Genomic DNA, 23,561 nt, shown 5'->3' with positions numbered 1-23,561 from the left:
TTAACATCACTGCATAGGTCTGACTATGGGGAAGCCCAAGGAAGTCTTGGCAGAAACTGTTTACTTAGCAACTCTGGAAAAGGACGATGGTGCTCTTGTCAGTAAAGAGGACCTGGAGGCTGGTATATCTATCTGTCCTCCTCATAAAGACTCATTATTGGTTCAGCAAATATTGAACATGTACCATTTCTTGTTCTAAGTACTAGAGTTCCAGCAGCAAACACAAAAGAGGTTCCTCACATTCTAATCATGTTCTAGGGAGAGTTCAGTGTCAACACTGGCTTTGGGTGGACACTTTTTGGTTTCTAGACTCAAGATTCTGGGTCCCAGAAAGTGCAAATCCAGGTGAAGAATTCCCTTGATAGACAAAGCTTATTTCTCCTGGGAGTGCTCCCCAATCTCATTTGCACTTTGTCCTAGACATCTAACCTGGAAATTTTGCAATCAGTTTTGATATCACTGGCTCCCTGGCTCCTTATCTAATCAGGCACCGGATCCTAAGGATTCGTTTTCAGTAAGGTCCATGGAATTCCCCTCCCCACCCTTTTTTTCTGTTTTTATAAATTCCATCTACTCAACATCTCTGTATTTGTTTGCTAGGCCACCATAATAAAATACCACAAACTGGGGGACTTAAACAACAGAAACTTATTTTCTCGTGATTCTGGAGCCTAGAAATCTCAGGTCAAGGTGCCAGTAGGGTAGGTGTCTAGTGAGGCCTCCCTCCTCAGCTTGCAGGTGGTGCATTCTCTGTGTGGTCTTTTCTCTGTGTGCATGCAGGAGAGAGTGGGCAATCTCTACTGTCTCTTTTTCTTATAGGGACACCAGTCTTATTGGATTAGGGCCCCACCCTTATGACCCTGTAACCTTAATTACCTCCTTAAAGGCCCTGTCTCCAAATATAGCCACACTGGGGGTTAGGCTTCAAAATATAAATTTTGGGAGGTCACAATTCAGTCCATAGCAATCCCTATTATCCCATTCCTGGGTTATTATAGGTCCTTACTGATCTTCATTCCTGACTTCCTTCACCAGTCCTTCTGGAATATGCAATAAGTAAAATAGCACAGTTGACTCTTGAACACCAGAGTCTGAACTGTGTGGGTTCACTTTCATGTGGATTTTCTTCTGCCTTTGCAATCCTGAAACAGCAAGGTGAACCCCTCCTCCTCTTCCTCCTCAGCTTACTTAACATGAAGATGAAAAGAATGAAGACCTTAATGATGATCCACTTTCACTTAATGAATAGTAAATATATTTTCTCTTTCTCATGTTATTCTTAATAACATTTTCTTTTCTCTAGCTTACTTGATTGTAAGACTATAGTATATACTACATATAACATGTAAAATATGTGTTAACTGACTATGGTATCTGTAAGGTTTCTGGTCAATAGTAGGTTATTAGTAAATCCTTTTTTTTTCTTTTTTCTTTTTTTTGAGACAGTCTCGCTCTCTTGCCCAGGCTGGAGTGCAGTGGCGTGATCTAGGCTCACTGTAACCTCTGCCTCCCAGGTTCAAGTGATTCTCCTGCCTTAGCTCCTGTGTAGCTGGGACTACAGGGGCATGCCACCATCCCTGGCTAATTTTTATTTTTAGTAGAGATGAGGTTTCACCTTGTGAAAGTGGCCTCAAGTGATCAACCCACCTTGGCCTCCCAAAGTGCTGGGATTACAGGTTAGAGCCAATGTACCTGGCCTGTAGTTAAGTTTTTGAGGAGTCAAAAGTAATATGTGGATTTTTGGCTGTGTGGCAGTTGGTGCCCCTAGCACTGTGTTGTTCAAGGGTCAACTGTATTTTAAAGTTACAGTCTTATTGAAAACATCAGTGATTTCTAATGACTAGAATTTAGCCAGAATGCTTAGTCTGGCATTTGACTCCCTGGTCATAGCCTCCCTTGTCAGCCAAAATAATGTTATTCTCTTCTTCCATACCACAAACCTTTTAACTCATCTGCCTCTTTGTTCTTCAAGCATTTAGCAAGTGTTCCCACCTCTAGGCCTTAAGCACATTATTCTCTCTGGAATGTCCTCTTTTCCACTTATTCAAATACTGCCCTTTCTTCCAAGAGCTATACTCTGTCTCCTCAGTGACATCTCCCAGATAATTTCCACCCACAGTGATCTTTCTCTCTGGGCTTGGATTAATTTTTCAAAGCAAATGTTAACGCAATTCTCTTGTGTGTATGTCTGTGTTCCTAACTGAATTGTCTGAGGGCAAATACTAAGTCTTTTACTTCTTTGATTCCCTCATAGCACCTGGCACAGTAGTGGTGCTCAAACCATGTTCTCATGGCATCATGGATGGCTGGCTGGATGGATGGATGGAAAAAGAATGATATTCCCTTTGATAAAGTTTTCTGGGAATCTTAGCTTAAATGTCATGTCCTCTGAGAAAAATTTCATCATCCTACCCCAGTCTCACTCTATCACATCAACATATTTTAAATCCCTATATAACCTTCATCACTACTAGAGAATTTTATTGTTTGTTTGTCCTTCTAACTCCCCCTAATATCCTAAACTCCATAGAAATAGGGACTGTTTCTGTCTTGTTTCTCACTGAATGAATGGATGGATGAATTTAGCATCACATTAGTGTAATGAGATCTTTTGGAATGGATGATATGCCTAGCAAGGTGTGCATGCGAGCACGAGAGGACCTGCTTAGAAACCTGAACTTTAAAAAATTGCCCATGAGACATTTAGGAAATCTCACACTAATTTAGAAACAGATGTGCCTTGTGCCTTGCTTTATAGATTGTAAATGTTTAAAAAATTAGTATGAATTAATAATTTGTACCCTTAGTTTTTTTTTTTTTTGTACCCTGACTTAGAATACCTAAAAACCTCAAAGTACTATGTGAGAGTATTCATGGAGGCCGGGTGCAGTGGCTCATGCCTGTAATCCTAGCACTTTGGGAGGCCGAGGCAGGCAGATCACCTGAGGTCAGGAGTTTGACAACAGCCTGGCCAACATGGTTAAACCCATCTCTACTAAAATATAAAAAAATTAGCTGGGTGAGGTGGCATGCACCTGTAGTCCCAGCTACTTGGGAGGCTGAAGCAAGAGAATCACTTGAACCCGGGAGGCAGAGCTTGCAGTGAGCCGGGATCACACCACTGTACTCCAGCCTGGGCGACAGAATGAGACTCTGTCTCAAAAAAAAAAAAAAAAAAAAAGAAAGAAAGAAAGAAAGAAAAGTATTCATGTTAATCATCTGGCAAACAATATTTTTTGCAAGACAATGGATTTGTTTTCTAAATCTAGATTTTCACACAGGATGTTTCCTTAAGGGTGGTAGAACCTACAGTGACTTCCATTACATAGAGAAGTTGTTTCAGGGTCTTCTCCCTTCATTTCTTCTTCCGATGTTATCATCCCTGCCTTAGGAGACACTGTCTAGTTACCCTGTCTGCTCACTGCCTTCTGGCGCCACCAAGGTTAGTTCTGCTTCTGTGCCTTTGTTCATGCTGTTCCCTGTGATTGACAAGTTCTTGTTGAAGCCCAACTGACATGCCCCCTTCTTCCCTTCCCGATGACCATAACTACTATAAAAGAATTGACAATACCACGCATCTTCGTTCTGGCCCCTTGACACTCATGGATTTTACTCCATTCTCATGTGTAAGTCCCATCTGCCTGATTGCTCTGTAAGTTCCTTTGGAGTAGGACTGCACCTTGTGTTTCATGCATATATCCTTTTGTGTCTGATGCTTTTGTGAAATGTATTTGTAAGACTTTAGGAAATGAATGTTCCATCTCTCCTAGCCTGACTATTGGGGTCCAAAATTCTGGAGGTGAGTAGCATTCTGTAGTCTTTGCAGGGCTAATCCAGCCCCTCCCTGTGGGGTGCTTGTTAACATGAAGGACAGATCACTTTTGTACTATGCAGACTCAGGACCCAGCATTTGGTGGCCTCCAAGTTTCAGGATGTTGACTTAAGGAAGTCAGACGTTGGCTGACTCTCCTCCTACACTTTCTCTGTTTGCTACAACTGGTAAGAGAAAACCATCCTATGGGCCAAATCCTCTCCTTAGTTTCACTTGGCCTATGGCAAAAGGTCCAATAAATGATGCACCTATAGTTAAAAATACAACTTATTTTTACTCTCTTGAAAGACCTGTCTCTGTAAACTCACTTGGTAGGAATATTTCACCATGAAAGTGGCTCCCCATGGCTTTCTTTGTCTCTCACGTTCTTTTTTCCTCTCTGTGTGTCTGGTTCTGTGAGGTTTCCTTTGTAAATGTGTATGCATTAGTTTCTCTGTCTCCACCTATTCTGATTCTCTCCCTTTTAAATTTATTTTCCATCTTTCGCCTTCTGTCCAAAGGAAAAAAAGAATCAGTGGAAATCCATAAAAGAAAATAGAGTTACCTAAATACTTTCTGTGGAGAGAATTAGGAAATATTACACTTATTCATTTATGTGGTTTTTTATGCACTGAAACTGGTTTTCAGAAAAATAAATTTGTTGTTTCTTGTCTACACCACTTTATACTCACTTATGAACCTCAACACATGTTCATACATTTTCTATATTTGTAATTAATCCATGTACATATCTATTTTTAACCTAACATTGTTTTGTTAGGTTTTATATTACTACAAATAGTGATATTTACATGTGATTTGTTGAGCCATTCCCTAAGTGTTTGATGGTTGAATTATCTCCAGTTTCATTATCATAGACAACATTGCTACCAACAACTTTGTACAAATTATTATATTTTATTATTTTGGCTTTTTCTGATGTATATTACCAAAAGACTACCATGATCTAATCAAAGGCATTCGCTGCCTTTAAAAACTAAAAGCGCAGAGCATAGAACTCTATTAAACAAACAAATAAGATAACCCCTTCCATTTTGGATTATAACAGTTAAGAGAAAGACAAAAGACAAAGAAATGGGAGAAAATTATTCATTCATAAATTCAACAAATATTTGAGCACCTTCTGTGTACTAGGTACTGTTCCAAAAGTATGGGATACATCAGTGAATAAGAAGACCCCAAACCCCTGCCTTTGTAGAGCCAATATTCTAGTGGGAGAAGGCAGACAATAAACATAATAGTAAGTAAGCTAATTATATAATAAGTTGGAAGGTGATATATGCTATGAAATAAGAAAAATAGGCTAAGGGGAATCAGGAGTGGTAGAGGAACAATAGAGGTATGTGGGTTGCCATTTCAAACAAGGGTTGGGAATAGGCATCACTGAGTAGGAGACATTTGAGCAGAGACTTGAAGGAAGTGAGGAAGTTAGCTTTGCAAGTACTGATGAAGCTGCACAACAGGCAGAGGGAACAGCTACTGGCTAACAATGTTGGATATCCTGGAGAGACAGCAAGGAGGCTGGTGTGGCTGGAGCAGTGAGGGCGGGCTCAGCAAGGTCGCCAGGACCCAGATCGGGTAGGGTCTTCGAGGCACTTATAAGGACTTAAATTTCAAGGAGGCTGTGGAAAGGTTATACTAGATTCACTTTCTTTGAAATGACAGATGCTGGACCTGTCCTTAACCCCTGAACCAAGTCTCTGGGATAGAACCAGGGAACTGTTGTATTTCTGGCAAATTCCTCAGGGTGGTTCTGTTGTGCATGTGGATTCAGGACTACTCTTTCTGTTCAAAAGTCCCACAATTCTGAATATAAAATAATTTAATAAAAGGAAGCAAAAATTTCACAGTATTCTTGAATGTTGGTGATTTACAGACTCTGGAGATTATCTAGGAAATTGAAACCCAGAGGTTAAGTGACTTGCTCAAGTTTACACAGCCACAAGAGACAGACCTCGGTTTCAGATTCACTCGTCTATCCCTGAATTCAATGTACCTTCCCCTGTACTGGGCTGCCTAATAAACGGTATCATTTCACTTATCAGGTGGTTAGATTTCCAATAGCTCCACCATTAGGAACATAGTTTGAATTCAGAAGCTCTGTAAGGTTGATTAAATATTTGATTATCTAAAAATCAATCAGATAGCTGCTATTGTTTTAACCTTTACAGCTAAGAATCATTCAAAATGTATTAATCACATTTGCTGCTTCTCTAGAGGAATTCTGAAGAGTCATGCCATCTTAGAATTGGAAGGGACCTTAATTGTTCAGGATCTTGCAGTGCCTGTGGGCCATAATTTTAAAGTTAGCTCTTATTTAATCCTATTATAAAACACACAAGCCATTCAGGTGACCCTGGACATACTGGAGGTTTTGTTTTACAGTATGTTTCTGATTTAGGTTACTTTCTTTTGATTTGCTTCTTGGACATTTTCTGTTGCTAAATTTTTCTCCACTTAATTTTTTTTTATAATGTTGGTCTTTCTGGCCTTATTCTGTAACTTGGGCCTAAATTCTATCAGCAGTGTCTGAGCCTGTAGACTTTGCTGTCACCTGGGATGCATTGAAGTGGTCAGTGGCAATTGGTTCAGAAATCCCTTTTATGGGCCAGAACTCAGGCCTCACAACTAAGCTGTGGAAATGATTTCAGTTAAACCATTTCCCCTCCACTTGCACACTTCTGCAAGTTTCAGCAGCCAGATCTGTTCCAGCAATGGGGGCAGGTTGCACATTCCCACTGAGAACACTTGGTGGAGATTATAGGGACACATTATTTTTTTCTTTCACTAAGCCAGAATTGGCAGTCGAAGATGTGTTTGAGCTACTGGCTGCTTTGGGAATGGGAAGAAAAATGTATATCTAGTGCATTTCCCCTTCTATCTTCCATTCCAACAAAGAAGTTGCAGTCAATGAAAGGCACTGGTCCTAATATGAACTGTTCAGTTAACCCACTAAAGCAGCCTAGTCCTTTTCACTAGCTACCTTGAGGTCACCTACTCTTTCAAGGCTTAATTATTCTTATTTTTTAATGTAGAAAGTTCAACCTAAATTTGTTTCTGGGTGACTTGTAGCTTCATGATTCAGCTCCTAATGTTCTCCACCAGAAGATTGGTTGTATTTTCTATTTTATCACAATCTTCTTGCCTTTCAAAGCCTCAGTGAAGTGACTGGTGCTTTTTTCTGGGTGGTTTCATTGCATTCCTAGAGAAAACTCTGAAAAAGTAGACATGTGTCATGAGAATTAGCATGGCTCTAAATTTCAGTATGTGAAGGCTGTCATTGATAGCTCCATGAAAGGTAATGACTGAAATGCTATATGCATTATCACAGATAAGCTTTAGGAATGATTAAACCCTGACTTGAACATTACATCAGGGACTAGTATAGAGAGTAGTGTTTTTGCAATTTAACTCTGATGTTGTTTTCCCAGGTCCTAAATTGTCCTTTGGAAGCAGAGAAGATGGTAGCTATGAGGCTTAGTTTTAAATGAATGACTGTCCCCATATCTCAGTCTCAGCCATTTAATGTGGTGTTCTTATAGGCATGGATGGGACAAGGAAGCAGGGACCTCAGCAGCCTGGAAGGGAACTGTGGTGGAGGCTATGATGCCAGGAAAGGACTTACTCCTCCAGCTACTGGGAGTGCTGCCAGCAGAAAGCCCTTGGCTCGGCTGACATCTTCTGGGGGCAGTGCCTCAGCTGAAGAGAGCCACCTTGCCCAAGGTCACTGAGGTGGCCTGCATGTAAAGACTGGTCCATGCTGGGGTATAAAGGCCCATCAGAACAACTCAGAACCCAGCCCCAACTCAGAACAACTCTGATGCATCATCCCGCCTTCAGAATCCTCCCTGCAGGGATGCCTGAGGCTTGGTCAATTTCTCTCCCTGCTCAAGCTTGCCTCCCTCCCTTCCCTCCCTTTATTTCCTCCCACAAATGTTGACTATAAGAGCACTTCCTAAAAAGCCTCCCTCTGCCTGCTAAACACCATCTCAGAATCTGCTTCTAGGAGGACTCAACCTGTGCAGAAATTTTATGAGCAATTTGCCTGTCCATTAAAAAATATAGCATAGACTTTTTCCAGGTTAGCTGGAGATGGAGTTTTTTGTATCAAAAAAAGAGAGAGCTAAACTGAGAAGAGAAGCAAAGGTAGAAGAATAAGGTTAGACTCTTTCTCTGTATATCTGAATTTGGGATTGGGAATGATACCTTGCTTCTCCGTGAAATTTAGAAACTGTCTTTTGAAGTCTTCATCCAGTCACGTCCAAGAGTGGTACAGGAAGAAAAAGGAAAATAAGAATGAAAAAAAAACCCTTAAAATTGAATACTTTTTTTGTGCCTTGCATTAAGCCTCTATGTTATTGCCCTTGTCCGTATAAGCAACTCTAGATAAAATCCTTTCTTAGACCATCTAATTATCTCCCCGTACCATTGTGGCAATAGGGCAGGAATTACTGCGGGAACCGGTGACTGAATGGGCAGTGGTGTCTTGCAGCTGTAATTCGGAGTTCACAAGGGAAGGATGAACAGCAGCCATCCTTCTAAAAGCATTCTTCCTCTCCTCCAGCACAGCTCAGTCTGTGCATGCCTCACCAAGGAGAATGAGGAAAGGCCTTGTTGACTGCCCAGCCCAGAATGTGAGGAAGAGCAGTTGACATGGGCGGCTGGATGGGGTAGAAATCAGCATGAACATTTAGTGGCACCCAAGGAAGAGGTGAAAACGGGGGAGAAAGCCAAGAACCATCAGACAGCTTCTTTCTGTTCTTTCCTTGGATCTTAGGGGAACGTATGTGTTCAAGGGTGCCTTCCTCCGCAGGGCCTCCCATCCCTTGGCATGAACTTCCAAACGATGAGTAGACATGGAATGGGCTTCTTCCAAAGACTGGGTCACCATCCAACTCAGCCTTCGAAGTAGGCGGTGGGGCTGCGGGAAGAGGACGGACCCATGAGGTCTCTCCATCACTCCCCGGGTGTGTTGACAGGCGAGCAAATGCGGTGGATGGGCCTGGGCTGTAGGGCCCCTGCCATTTCGGGAGGGGCCTCCTGGTTTTTAGCTCTGGGATGTGTGAAAATGTGTTGGTGAAAAGCGAGAGGCTTACACAGTCCTTCAGGGGAAGAGGGGCTGGGGCGCTGGGGGGCGGCGTCGGGATGAGTGCAGAAGAGACGAGGCCTCTGGACAGCGGAGGAGGAGGGGAGGGCGCCGAGACGCGGTGCCAGCTGCCGCGCACAGGGGCCCCGCGGCGGAGCCGAGCCGCGGGCACGCTCTGCCCAGTCGGGAGAGCTCGGGGAGCGGCGGGAGGGGCGGAGGGGCGCAGTGGGGCCCGGGCGGCTGCGGCTGCGGAGCCGGGGCACCTGAGGAGGAAGGAGGGTGGGAGCGAGGGAGGGAGGGGACGGGTGCAGACCGAAAGTGGGGAAAGAAGGTGCAGGCAGGCGGGCAGGCGGGCGGGCGCCCTGGCCCAGGGCCGCGGGTGCGGGAGCCCGGCGAGGTCGAGCTGGGCGGCGGCGGGGGCCGCGCCGAGGGAGGAGGGGAAGGCGGAGGCGCGGGGAGCGTGTTTGGGGCGCCGCGGCGGCGAGGGTGGCGGCCGCTGGTGCGCGCGGGGCGCTGTGTGTGCGCGCTCCCCCGCTCGTGGAGGAAGATGGCCCAAAAGGGAAAGTTGGGGTGACGCGCGCGGTACCCGGAGGCTCGGTGGGGGGCACCGCGGCCAGCCCGACGGAGCGGCGGACACACAGGCCGGGGGGCGCGCAGTCCGGGCGCCGCCGCGACCGCCCCCTCACTGCAGGTGGCAGCGGGTGCGCTGGGTCCCGGCGGCCGCGGGCGCGGGCGGGCGCGCGGGGGAGCCCGGCCGAGGGATGGGCTGCGCCCCCAGCATCCATGTCTCGCAGAGCGGCGTGATCTACTGCCAGGACTCGGACGAGTCCAACTCGCCCCGCCAGACCACCAGCGTGTCGCAGGGTCCCGCGGCACCCCTGCCCGGCCTCTACGTCCAGACCGACGCCTCCGACGCCATTCCCCCAAGCCGCGCGTCCGGACCCCCCAGCGCCGCCCGCGCCCGCAGGGCCCGCACAGAGCTGGGCAGCGGCAGCAGCGCGGGTTCCGCAGCCCCCGCCGCGACCACCAGCAGGGGCCGGAGGCGCCACTGCTGCAGCAGCGCCGAGGCCGAGACTCAGACCAGCTACACCAGCGTGAAGGTAAATGCCCCGCGCTGGCACACAGTGTGGGGGCCGCCCGCCCCGTCGGCGGGGCTTGCACGGGCTGGGGGCTCCGGCGGAGTTGGGTGACCGTGAGGCGGTTGGTTTGGAGAGGTTGTCACTAAGGAGGAGTTTACTTTTCATTTGTGGAGATGATGGGAGCCCAGGAAATGTGGACAGAAAAAGGCCCCTGGAGGGGTCCTGGGAGCGTCCTTAGCTGGTCCTGGGGGACCGGGCGGGGAAGGGAGCGCAGAGGGAAGCAGGTGGGCTGGTCTGTTCCTCCTTGAGGGCAGGAAGGCTGTGGCTTGGTTTATGCAGGAAGAGGGGTGGGGACCATTGAGAGCATTCGGTGGCCAGTCCTGTTGAATGAAATCTGAGCACTGAGCTGGATTTGCATGCCTTGTAGGTGACTGGTGCAGTTGCAGCACCAGGATAGATAGTGCCCCATATTCCGATTTTTACCTAGGATTACCAGCCAGGCTGGAGTCTCAGCACAGGGACCGGGCGTAGGGATTTCTGAATGAATAAGTGTTCGTATTTTGAGAAGAGATGTGGGAACGGAGCAGAGGAACCTGTTGTTTGTCACTGTAGCGTTTCTCTGGGTTGGCTGCATCCTAGACAGAATTGAGAGAATCGGGCCATGAGTTCGGAGTGTCAGCAGAGCCACCGTGAGGGGACGTGGTTTCCAGTGCAGTACAGCTGTCTGAGGATGATTCTGCACATACATATGGTCTTTCCAGAGAGTGGGATTTTGAGAAAGTGGAAAAAATTGTTTAGATGGTTAAAGCAGTCGCTAAATATTTATTTCTCAATGACAGAAGAAAAATAATTATTTAAATAGCGTCCTCCTGTATGTTCTCAAAGTACTATTAAATGTAAGAGGCTTTTCATTGTGTAAATCTGGGCACTGGGTCTTTTTTCCTTACAGCAAACAAGATGACAATGGCATATCCCATTGTACAGAGAGAAGAAATACACATCTCTATGACTCCTAATGTCAGATAGAATCACAGCCTTTACCTGGTCAATAGGTTACCAAGAACCATTCCATGGATTTTTGTCAAAGACACATTTGTATTTTTAGTAGTTAAAAACTTGGTCTTCATTGGGTGAAGTCGGCCCACAGTGGAGCAGTGAGGAGAAGGATAACATATTTTGGCTTCAATCTGGAAGTCCAGAAGTTTTTTAATGAACTTATTTTTTTTTTTAAACAGCATCTGATTGTTTAACATGAAGCTTAACTGATGTTTGCTTGTGGTTGCATGGTTTCTCTGGCAGTAATCATAATCACCATTATAATAAAAACACCATTTATTGAGCACCTACTATGTGCCAGAAATAAGCTTTCTCTCCTAACTATTGAATGTTAACAGTGTGATCTTAGCATAGCATATCTGAAGACTAGAATCTAGGATTCATGACAGTACAAACCTACCAGTTGTCCATTTGTTACAGAGGCATGTGCTGAAAGCTATACTTTGCTTTTGTCAGGCTCTCTCTCTCTCCCCCTCCCTGTTCACACAAAGTTAGCTTTAGGAGCAATTTTCAGGGATGAAAATGTTAAATTTGGAGTTTGGTGAAAATATTAAGTTGAGCTGTTATCAGTAAAGACCATCCTATTGCCTGATGGTTGAAGACCTGAAGCAGTAGTTCAAAATGGTGACAGCTCATGAACTTTGTGATACTTTTTTTGGTTGCTCCAGAGAAATTGTGAATTTTTGTTTTCCAGAATATCAAGAATCTCAGTTTAGTGCTTGGCAACTCTAGCTACTCCATGCTTGTTCAGTAGAAGAAAGAATACTGAATGAACCCATTCTGTACGTTTTTAATACTTCCCTCAAGAGGCTGCTTAGAGACCAAATGAAGTAAAAACTGAAGGGACAATGAGTCCCAATTATTGGTAGCTTGTATAAACTTGTGTAAATCTCATTGCTACTTGGCTTAAGTGTTAAAAGGCTTGGCTTGGGTTAGAATTGAACTCATTTTGCTTTATCAACAAGATTCCCAAGTAAGAGCTTAATTCACTCTAACCCATTACTGGGAATGTTGGAAATGAAACCGCTGGTTCAGTGACTTAACACTGCTTTGCATTGTGTGGATCTCAGAAAGTATATATTTGAAGTGAAATTTGAGACCAGAGTTATTTATGCAAATCTTACAGAATTATTGCAGAGCTACCGTAATATATTTAATAGTATCCTTTTAGGCCTGTGACTCGGCGTCGTATTGTCTTTTCTCAATCTTAAAGTTCACATGTTCTGTGCCCTTTTGTTGCTGAGATAATTTTTTAAAAACGTTGCTTTCATTTTTGGTAGACTAAGCATTCTTTTTTTGCCTTAAGAGTTTAAGATAGTTGCTAGGCACGTGGTGGTGCCCCACTCCTTTCCAAAGCACACAGGTGGAAAAAGTAAAATCTTTACCATTTGGTCTTGTTTACAATGGTGGAAAGTTGTAATAGTTTCCACCCCCTCCTCCCACCACTTTACATCAATTATGAAGTGTATCCTCATTATCTGCTTGGCCTCTGGTATTCCCCAGAGTGCAAAAATGTGTGCTTGGTCTCTCTCTCTTTTCTAGCAATAATTCATCTCATTAAGCTTTTAGAATGATGAGGCATTATGATGTCAAACATGATGTCAACAGGAACCTTCCTGAATACCTAAGTTGCAAAAAAAAAAAAAAAAAGGATTATAAGCATTAATAATTCATATGCAGTACAATGATATCACATGGGTTTCCATTTCTGGTAAGAAGTTAGATTTGTCTCCCAATTGCTGTAAAAATGCAGCTTCCTAGCAATTTCTTTCCTTTTAGCTTGCCTTTTCAAAAATAGTACTCCAACAGGAGAATCCTGCAGGATGCTCACTCTTGATATTGTGCCAGTTTTGTAATTCTTGTTCAGAAATCCTCAGAGGAGATGGTTGAACCTCTCTCTGGGAAGGACTAGGGATTCTTACAAGTTTTCTCATACCAGCTGTTCCTACTTGGGAGCATCTGGGACTAGACAACCAGTTGTAGAAAGGAATCTTTACTGACAATACCGTCAACTTGCTGTGACCTCGGTGTAGGTTATCTCTTTTGTGGATCAGACACAGGACGTTGTTAGTTTCCAGATGGCAGCATCACCAGCTCCCCGCTTTCCCTCCATTCATACAGAATGTGCCCATTTGTTCATTCAGTATTTGTGGCCAGACTGTGTTGTAGGTGCTAGCGATTCAGGAAATATCCATGAAATTTGGTAAGCAAAGCCTAATCAGGAGGATAAATCTCCTGTGAAATGGTGTACCTAAACCAGTTATTAGTGACTTCTATGTTTTCTGTTCCATAGCGTTCCAGAATTTGTGAGGATAATCCTGAGTTGACTATATGTAAAAGGAAAATAAATAGATATTCCACTGACCTTATGGTAAATAATAATACGATTTTATTTGGGGGAAGAGTAGAGCTATATTGGAGAAAAGTCATTTTTGTTTTCTAAGTAGGTGTTTTGGAGTCAAACTTTAGTGTACGCCAGAATCGCCTAGAGAGCTTGTTAAAATATAGATTGCTGTACTCCACTCTCAGAGATTCTGATTTAGTAGGTCTTGGGTGGGGCCTGAGAATTTGAATTTCTAGCAGGCTTCCAGAAGATGCTAGTGTTACTGATCTGGGGACCACATTTTGAGAACCACTGCTTTTTAGTGAATTAAATTATTTGTCAGTTGGCCAGGTGAATGAGGTGGGGCCACCTCTAGCAGAGTGCATAGTACCACACTGTCTTTATCTGGGGTACTAGTCATAGCACTGCTTTCATCTTAGTTCACTTCTGTATGGGAAACCTGCTATCCCTGTACAAGAAGTCAAACTCTGAGCCTCCGAGATTTGCTAAAAAGTCTGTAAGTGAGGAGAGTGCTGGATCCTGTAGCCAACTCTGGTTTCTTGAGGTAAATTTTCCCCAGGATCCTTTTGGGTTTGTACAGGTCGTAATGTCTTGCTTTGCCACCACAAGAGAAGCCTAAAGCAAGACTGGATGTTACATGATAACAGGCACATATTCTCTTCTCAGCTCTTGGAATTCCTGCTATGCCTTTCACCATCACTTTTCATTTTAAAATGGAATATAAAGTTTAGTAAGCTCAAGTGAGTCCTGCAAGCTGATTTCATAAGATCCAAGTTTGCCTTCTGCCATTGTATATATGATTACAGTTTAGTCCCTCCTTTTCCCAACACATTAATTAGAATGAATGAGCACATTTTCCTTATTTTCATGACTTTCTTCAGCAGTTCCATGAATTTTTAAGGACTACATTTTCCTTATTTTCATGACTTTCTGCAGTAGTTCCATGAATTTTTAAGGACTATCAGATAATTTTTCCTTTTAAAGGAAAGTAAGTCCTCAAGCCAGGATGTAACATAGTATAAGCTGCCAGCGGTTCAGAGATGATACAGTTTCTACTGAAATCCTGTTTTGGTGACCACCAGGTATGGCCTGGGCACCAGCAGGACAGGACATGCTGGTGAGGGCAGGGCAGATTGTGTGGCACTAGACTGGTCATGAGTTAAGACCAGTAATCAAAATAGGAAGAAGGGAGTGAACCCTGTGGAACCAGGTGGGAAGACAAGAGTCCAGAGTTTGGACAACCAGCAAAGTTGGAGGGGGCCAAGGAGCAGGTGGGAACGCTGGGGCCAGGCGGGCAAGGGAAATCTAGAAATTAGTGGTTCAGCAAAGGTGACAGCTGTTGAACCAGGTTGAGACTTCTGATGGCAGAATAGAAACTTCTTACTTTCTATTCTATTCAGGAGGCAGTGGTGACCAATCAGAGGGCTGTAGGTAACTTTGTGACCCCAGCACCAAATGACACAAGACCAACCAAGCAATCCTTCCTTGCACCCTGATCAGACAGAGTCTGGGCAGGAAACAGACTGCCCATCCAAAAGGGTTAACTCAGAATAATCAAATGAAGGGACTACTGCAAATTTTTTGGCAGAATGAAGGAAAGACAACAAATGAAGCTGAAGCACCCTAGGCTGGAAAAAGAGGGAGCTGTTACTACCCCAGAAGAATCAAGGGGAGGGAGTGTGTATTAGTTTGTTTTCACGCTGCTGATAAAGACATACCAGAGACTGGGTAATTTATAAAGAAAAAGAGATTTAATGTACTCACGTTTCCATGTGGCTGGGGAAGCCTCACAATCATGGCCGAAGGCAAAAGGCATGTCTTACATGGTGGCAGACAAGAGAGAATGAGAACCAAGCAAAAGAGGTTCCCCTTATAAAACCATCAGACCTTGTGAGACTTACTCACTATCATGAGAACAGTAAGGGGAAAACAACCCCATGATTCCATTACCTTCCACTGGGTCCCTCCCACAACACATGGGAATTATGGAAGCTACAGTTCAAGGTGAGATTTGGGTAGGGACACAGCCAAACCATATCAGGGTGGTTATGGGAAGCTGAGAAACCAAACCTGTAGGTCAGAGAAACCCTCAGAAGCTGTAGTTTTCAGGAGGAGTGGGCAGGGAGGGAGCCAAAGCAGTAAATCCCTTCATGACATTGTCTTCCCTTTCATCAAGCTCCTGCTGGTTTCCACATATGGAAACCAGAGGGAAAGGGAATCTGTTGATTGGGGTTTTCCAGGGTACTGAGCAGGGTGGAGAGTGGGTCTGGAGGGGCAAATGAAAAATATCCTGAGCATATCCCAAAGGCTCTTTGTAACAGGCAGTAAGAGATGTTCAGTGTCACTGGAGCTACCTCAGTATAGATAAACTCAAATTGTGATGGACAGTTTGATGGTTGTCTAAAATAATGGCATTTAAAAATGGCCACTTAATTCACTGTTTACAGTTCCTGTTTGATGACTAATGAGATTAAAATATGTCCAATTATCTTGGTCGGAGACCTCGAAGTTATTGCTGTAAACATTTCCTTCTCTTCAGTTCATTCTGTCCCGTGACTGCTGATACATGTGTTTTATCACTTCCTCTGTCCCCTGCCTGCTGTCCTTCTCCCTATCCTGAACTCAAAGCCCAAGGGTGGAATGGGGGAGAAAGACCTGATCCTCATAAGAGACTCAGGACCCAGCCTTATCAGTTTATTCCATTTTTTTCTCAGTTTTTACTTTCCCGCTTTCTATAACCCTCTCTCCACAGGCTCAAAAAGTTAAAAAAAAATGAATTTTGCTATGTGCTTATAAGGTTATATTTTCAATAAAGAATGTGTACATTTAGAACATATTTAAAAATATTAAAATGTGTCCAGGAATTTATTTTTAAAGATAGGTGTTACCTTTACCCTACAGTGGAATTCTTGGTAGTTATGTTTTAGTAAAAAACACTTTTTTTTTTTTTTTTGAGACAAGGTCTCACTGTGTCACCAGGTTGGAGTGCAATGGTGTGATCTCAGCTCACTGCAACCTCCGCCTCCCAGGCTCAAGCTATCATCCCACCTCAGCCTCCCGAGTAGCTGGGACTACAGGTGGTGCCACCACCCTTGGCTAATTTTTTGGTATTTTCTGTAGAGACGGTGTCTCTCCATGTTACCCAGGCTGGTCTCAAACTCCTGAGCTCAAACTATCCACCTGCCTTGGCCCCCCAAAGTGCTAGGATTACAGGCGTGAGCCACCATGCCTGGCCCAAAACACTACTTCTCAACAAGTTGTAGTATATATTAGTTTAGAATTAGTTGTTCATGACTCCTTCCCCAGTCTATTTTTTCTCCCATCAGCAGATAACAGCCAGCTTTTATTTAGGATTTTTCTGCTTTACTCTTTACCATTGGTTTCTTTCATCCCCTCCTTTCTACCTCCTTAGGGAGAATGCACAGAAAAGGAGTTCCTGAAGTAGAATTATCCTACTCTGCTGAAAATTTGCATTAAGAAGCTTGTGATTGCTGTAATAAAAATCAAGGAACTATTTTGCTTTTGGATAATCCATCAATGAAAATAAGAATTTTCATGGTTGCCTCTTGTTTCCAAGGCAATTTAAGTTTTCATGCATGGTTTGTACACTTTGCAACAAGGTGAACAGGATAGCTATAATAATATTAGTTGTTATTTAAGTTCTTGCTATTTGCTGAGCACTTTATATACCTTGTTTCACCAAATCTGCATGATTTCGCCTGATCTGCTATGAGCTACACTTTATTATTTTCACTTTAGAAAAGAGGAAAATGGGGCTGCAAGAGGTGGGATAAATTTCCCAAGGCGAGGACTGAAGTTTGAAGGCAGGAGGGTCCGAATGGTCTCTCACCCCATGAGACCATCCCTTAAGTGTGTTGCACACCCAGGTCTGTGGCCACACAGCCTGAAGCCCCAAGTGTGGCTGGTCCTGGAACTGTAGTTATTTAGAGCAGAAGGATAATAAACAGGCAGAAGGAAGGGGAGCAGGGAGCCTCATGAGTGAGATTTTTCCTTTTACGTATCCACGGTCACCCCTTCAGTTAACTTGAACTAGAGTGTTTTGAAGTTGGAGAAGAATGTAAAAATGCACACAAAATGTGAGAAGCTCTGACACAACATGTTGTCATTATTTTCACTGAACACAGTACCTGACACTTTGTAAGTGCTGTACAAATAGTAGCTGCTCCTATGGTTGCTATTATTACTCTTTGGGTAATTAAAATGAGATTTCAGTTATTTAGATTTAGGTATTTTTAAAACATATAATTGTTTTTAATGGAAAATGTATCCCACACTTTCAAGTACATTGATTTGGCCGATAGATGACTAACTGAATTTATAGAGGGATGTGTTATCCCAAAGCCTTGGAAACTGCTGCCACAGACATGGGTTTTGTCTGCTTCAGTTGGATTTCCAGAGGTGATGACATAGTAGAATCTTGCCAGTCCAAGGCCCAAGGTGGGGTTTGGGTTCCATGACTGTTGAGCCTGCATTCAGCAGAATTTAAAGGTCAAGGCCTTGGTGTTATCCTGAGGTGGTTCGTTCCCTGTGGAATTCTTTGGTATAAACTTGTAGCCTGAAGCCTCAGTCTCTAATTGCTCTTTGAAGCATTTTGCATGAGCTCAGTCGGTTTTTGTATTGCTGCGTTTTGGGTGCTGTCAGGCACGGTATATTGTTGGGAAAATGATACCCCGTACATCTAAAACCTGTTTTCTCTCAAATCGGAAGATGTAGTGATTAACTCCAGGGACTCAGTTGCCTGTGTGAGTCATAAAACTGAGACAAGACCCTGAATTTTGGAAAGTTTTATAGGAAAATGCATGAGATTTTAAAGCAATCTGTCACCCAGGGTACCATATGAAGAAAAAGGTGCCATTCTGACATCAGAACCACAAATAACATTAAAGCTCCGGAACTGGAAGGTGATGATAAGGGTTCAGGATAGCCAGAGCTTTTGTCCACTCCAGGGTTCCTGCTGAGGGAGCTTCAAATGAGAGCAGTGACCAAATGGAGAGACAGATACATTTATGAAGGTCAGTGATGACCCACCAATCCACACTTCAGCCACTAGTGGTCCTGGGACCTTGTGGGACATACTCATTTTCAGCTTAAAAAACTGATCGACAGTCTTGGCTGAGAAATGAGGTCTCTGCGAGGAACCAAAAGCCACCAACAGTGTTTGGAGCTGAGCCTTAGTTGGAACTAGAAGTCTCTTTCCCCCACAATCGAGAGTGTGATACTCAAAAGAAGCATGGCCAAATAAAGACTGAAGGGAGCAAGGATCAGCGTAGTCTGTGGCTGTGCAAGCATTGGGTGGATACCACCTTTCATCCCAGATCCATCTGTCATGTGCAGCCTCAGACGCACACATGCACGCATGCACACACACCTGCTCTGGGAAGTGTTCCTGGGACAGAATATCTAGGCGGGTCGGTTTGCAGGAGACTTCCTGCTCTCCCCCTCCCACATCTATAATGCTGGGTCTGTAAAGCCAGTTTCAGGACCCCTCCTCACCTAGTAGACTCTTGCAGGTCCTCCTGTCCTTGTGGTTGCTGCCCTGCCCTTCTTCTCAGTCACATGTGGAGCCCAGGGTGAGCTCTCTGACACCCAGGCTGTTCTCTGCAGTGATCTGGTCCATTAGGACTGTCAAGCCCTGGCACTGGCTGACTGACTGTGGAAACTTCATCCCTTGGGAGGAACAGGTGACGGCAGGGGAGTGTGATCCACTTAGCCTGATCTCCCTAAGGGCAGTGGTAGAGGGGAGTTTTGCAGACTTAGTTGAGATTTTCAAGAACGGACAAGGAGATGGGGCAAAAGATTGGAATCTCTTATTGTATCAAAGGTGAGAACTTTGAATCCTAAAACACAACCAGGAAGTGCTTCGGATGAACGTGAAAGGCAGTGTTCACTTTTATATGCAGACTATATGACAAACATTAGTTTGTAAGGCACCTACTTGTTATTGGGGAAAGACTTTCATGTAGAAACAATGTTATATGTGGCATTTAGGTTTCTAGGTTAGCACAAAAAAGTTTTAGTCCATTATGTAGCTGGAATATATTTACACTGTTGAAACAATATTGCTGTGAAAGAAACATAAAATTGAATTAGAACTCCCATTTCTTTTGTATGGGTGTCCTTTGGGAGAAGTGGGTTTAATTAGAGGCTGATGAAGCAGATGAGGGAGACTTTGTGAAGTTCCTTTAGGGAGTAGTTATCTTTAGTGATCCATGGTGTGCTGGGGAGCTGAGGGGCTCAGGTGGTATTATTAACCTCACATTGCTAGGGAGGAAGCGAAGGCACAGGCGGCTCAAGTGGCTTGACCAAGATCACACAGCTAGGGACTCAGAGCTACATCTGCTCAACCGTCCTGTTTTCACTGTCCTATTTTATCTGCAGGTAAAAAGGGGTGTGTCTAGCTTCTTTGTGGCACTTATTTTCAGTTTCATGTACAGATAGCTCAGTTGGTATCTTTTAACTGTAACTGTTTTTAAAAATAAATCATAAAACCATTATACACCAAAAAATGACAACTTAATATCAATCACACTTTTCTAATTGTCTTACTCTTTATTCTTGTACTGTTTGTTGGTATCCAAACGGTAACTCCACTCATTGCAGTTGGTTGCAGTGCCTCTTAAGTCTCTTTTAGTCTGTAGCTTCCCCTTCCCATCTCTCTTTTCTATATATTTGCAATTTGTTTGTTGAGGAACCTGGGTTGTTTGTCCTGTAGATTTTCCCCCAATCTAAAGTTTACTTATTGCATTCCTGTGATGCATCTAACATATTTCCCTGCCGTCTGTGTTTGCTAGAAACTGCAGTTTGATTTAGAGGTTTGATTGGATTATACTAAGTTTTGTAGGGTGGAGGTTATCTCTTTTCTGTGATGCTAACAGAAAATCGGAGTATGCTAAGTTTTGTAGGATGTCTGGTTGTCTCTTTTCTGTGATGCTAACTCTCATTAATGATCATTGCTTATATCTATTAGTCATTAAGGATTGTAAAATGGTGATATGCTATCATTTTGTCTTCATGTATTCATTGGAATGCTTCAAGAAACTTGTTTCAAGAATTGATTCCCTTGCATTCTCCTAAGTCGACAGGAGTTCTTTGCCTGTTAATTTGCTTAGTATCATTATGAATCATTATGGGTTTGTGTGTATTGGATGTGTTGATGCATTGCAGTTATTAAACCTATTTGTGCTCAGACTGCCCAGTTTGGACTGAAGGGAACTTATTCAAGCTGGTGAGGCACTTTTCTTGAAGAAACCGTTTCAGCTAAGTTGAGTGTGTCCTTATTCGAAACTCATTGTTTGTAGATGAGGACTCCACTGACCACCCTGGGGGTGGAGGCACATCCTGGTGTCCACCCAGCCCTCTCCAGTCATGCCAAGGCCCCAGACATCATGGAGCTTTTGAAAGGAGGCATTTCACAAGGCCCCCTTGCAGCTCCTTTGCTATAATGTTTGTGGCTACAAAAGGGTAACCTGGTGTGAAGGAAAGTTACTCACTGACTCCGGCTTGAGTTCCAGCTCTGCCCTGTACAAACTTTGTGACTTTGGAGAAGCTGCATGATTTCTCCTTGCTCGGTAGGGATAATGCATCTCTAAAAGGATTGGTACAACTGTGACAGAGGTACAGTCCCTGTAAACCCGCTAGGTTCTCAAGTACGTGTGTGTGTGTGTGTGTGTGTGTGTGTGTGTTTTCTGCCTTATACTAAGGCACTACTCTAGGTTTGGAGTGATTAAAAAATGAATATGATGGCCGGGCGTGGTGGCTCATGCCTGTAATTCCAGCACTCTGGGAGGCTGAGGTGGGTGGATCACGAGGTCAGGAGTTAGAGACCAGCCTGACCAACATGGTGAACCCCATCTCTCCTAAAATACAAAAATTAGCTGGGCATGGTGGCTTGCACCTGTAATCCCAGCTACTCAGGAGGCAGAGGCAGGAGGATTGCTTGAACCTGGCAGGCAGAGGTTGCAATGAGCAGAGATTGCACCACTGCGCTCCAGCCTGGGTGACAGAATGAGACTGCATCTCAAAAAAACAGAATACGACATAGTTCCACCTTTGAGGAGCTTCCATTGTTTGTGCCCTATATTGTGGTCTTCTGTGGCAAGGCAGTGTATTGACTGAGTGCCGGCTGGCTGGCAGGAGTTAGAGGTTGGGAATTGGGTTCTTCCAGGTAAGACACTCCTACTGGGAGAGCATGAAGAACTGTGAGCCTGAGGGGTAATCAGCTGAAGACTCTAAGGAAAAGCCAAGGAGCAGACAATTGTACGGCCACAGACAGGGGCCAGAGATAGAATTAAGATCAGGCTTTCTAAGCCTGCAGCTCAAAGCTGCCAGACACAAACAGGATCCAAGAGAACTGATTAAGAAGGACTCTAAAGTCTGGCGTAGTTGATGGCTGAGAATGCCCCTGGGTGTTATGGCTCAGAGACTACCAGATAAGGCTTGCTTTGGGTTGAAGCTCTAAAGCAGCATTGCTCAATAGAAATAAAATGTGACCCAGATGTAACCTGCACATATAATTTTAAACTATTTTATGAATCACATTTTTAAACATCAAAATAAGCAGGTAAATTAATTTTAATATGTGTTCATTTAACCAATATATTGAAAATATTATTTTGACATGTGCTCAATATAAAATTTGTTAATGAGATAGTTTACATTCTTTCTTTTTTTCGGAACTAAGTTCTTAAAGTCTGGAATGTATTTTACGATTACACTGCATCTCAGTAGGGACTACCCACATCTCAAGTGCATAATGACCATACAAGTAGCTACCATGATGGAAATAGGGAAGAAGAAAGTGAAATTTACATCAAGGTTCTAAGTCAAGCAGTTACAATTTGACATTGTAACTTGACATGTATAGCACAGTAGTGGTGTTGGTTTTTTGTCTCTTAGTTTGTAGCTCCATTTTTGCTTTCCCATTTTCTCCTTTGTATTATATGAGGTTAGAAGTCTGCAAGCTGCATCTTCCAGATTACTTTGCCAGATGATTTCCTCTTAAATTCCACAGGTAGGAGATACTGGCAGGAAATTGGAATGTGAGAGAAAGGAACAGATGATAGCAGTGGCCCCTGCTAAGTGGCAGTGGTGCCACCTGAGTGGTGATGGTGCCAGCCCCCCACCCCCACCCCACCCCACACCCCCACCCCACCCCCCGGCTGATCAGCATGAGTGTGGGCTGGCAGGTGTCAGCCCAGGGTGTTAACAGTTTATTGTCTCTGGATGTTACTGCTTTATCTTTTTAGTTCCTCGAGCTCTACCTCCATCTTTCCCTTGTTCATCCATACCTTCTAACACCTTTGTAAACAGTTCTCTACAGCGGTATCTCATCTTAGTGTATATAAAATGGTTCTTGCTTTTCTCATTGGACACTTGGGATCTGATGTCAGAGAACTATGCTGTAGTCTTACACGTACCATCTACTTGGTTCTGTGACTTAACTTCTTTAATTTTCAATTTCTTTTGTCTAAGGATAGAAAAATAAGGATAGTGAAAGTTCTGACCTCATAGAGTTGCTGTGAGGGTGATATAATCAATATATGTACCATTGCTAGCTTTGAATGTAACATCCAGTAAGTATTGCTTATTATTGATAATAATATACAAGCCAATTTTGAAGGCTCATAATTGAACATTTTTTGTTATGGTAAAGTTCAAATGCATACAAAGGTAGAGAGAATAGGATAGTGAAACCTCATGAGTACATCCCCCAGTTTCAACAGTAACAAATTAAGGCTATTATTTTATTTATACCTCCTACTTTTCCCCATATTTCGGGACTCTTTTAAAGCAAATCCAAAACATTCTCTTACTTCAGCTGTAACTATTTCAGCATGTAACTCTGAAAGATAAGGACTGTTTAGAAAACACAACTACAATACTATTAGCAAATCTCTAAATTAAAATAATTTCTTAATATTAAGTACCAAGACAGTGTTCAAGTTTCCCTAACTATCTCATAAACATTTTCATTTAAAGATTTTTTTTGAATCATCTTTCAAATAAGATCCACCTATTGCAGTCAATTGATACGTTTCTTAAGAATCTTTTGCTCTGTGGGTTCCCGTTCTTCTCTTTCTTTTTCTCTTATAATTTGTTTGTTGAAGAAACTGAGTCATTTGTCCAGCAGAGTTTCCCACAGTC

General features: G+C 43.5%; 1 protein-coding gene across 11 annotated transcripts in view; it reads left to right on the top strand.

The window, feature by feature from the left end:
• Window positions 1-23,561, top strand: part of PDE8B (phosphodiesterase 8B) — a 245,375-nt gene that overhangs the window by 26,772 nt on the left and 195,042 nt on the right. For 8 of the 11 annotated variants that reach the window (XM_010356669.2, XM_030927070.1, XM_030927069.1 and 5 more), the window contains exon 1: window positions 9,440-10,018. The exons of 2 other annotated variants lie outside the window; for them this stretch is intronic. In XM_010356669.2, coding sequence (XP_010354971.1) covers window positions 9,680-10,018 — 339 coding nt within the window. In that variant the 5' untranslated portion in view covers window positions 9,440-9,679. Of the gene's footprint in view, window positions 1-8,645; window positions 8,800-9,439; window positions 10,019-23,561 lie in introns of those variants that run through there. One more of the 11 variants, XM_030927073.1, reaches the window with a different exon arrangement.

The sequence above is a fragment of the Rhinopithecus roxellana genome, chromosome 3 (assembly GCF_007565055.1).
Source record: "Rhinopithecus roxellana isolate Shanxi Qingling chromosome 3, ASM756505v1, whole genome shotgun sequence".
NCBI classification, from domain to species: domain Eukaryota; kingdom Metazoa; phylum Chordata; class Mammalia; order Primates; family Cercopithecidae; genus Rhinopithecus; species Rhinopithecus roxellana.
This window is presented reverse-complemented; position numbering and strand designations above follow the sequence as displayed.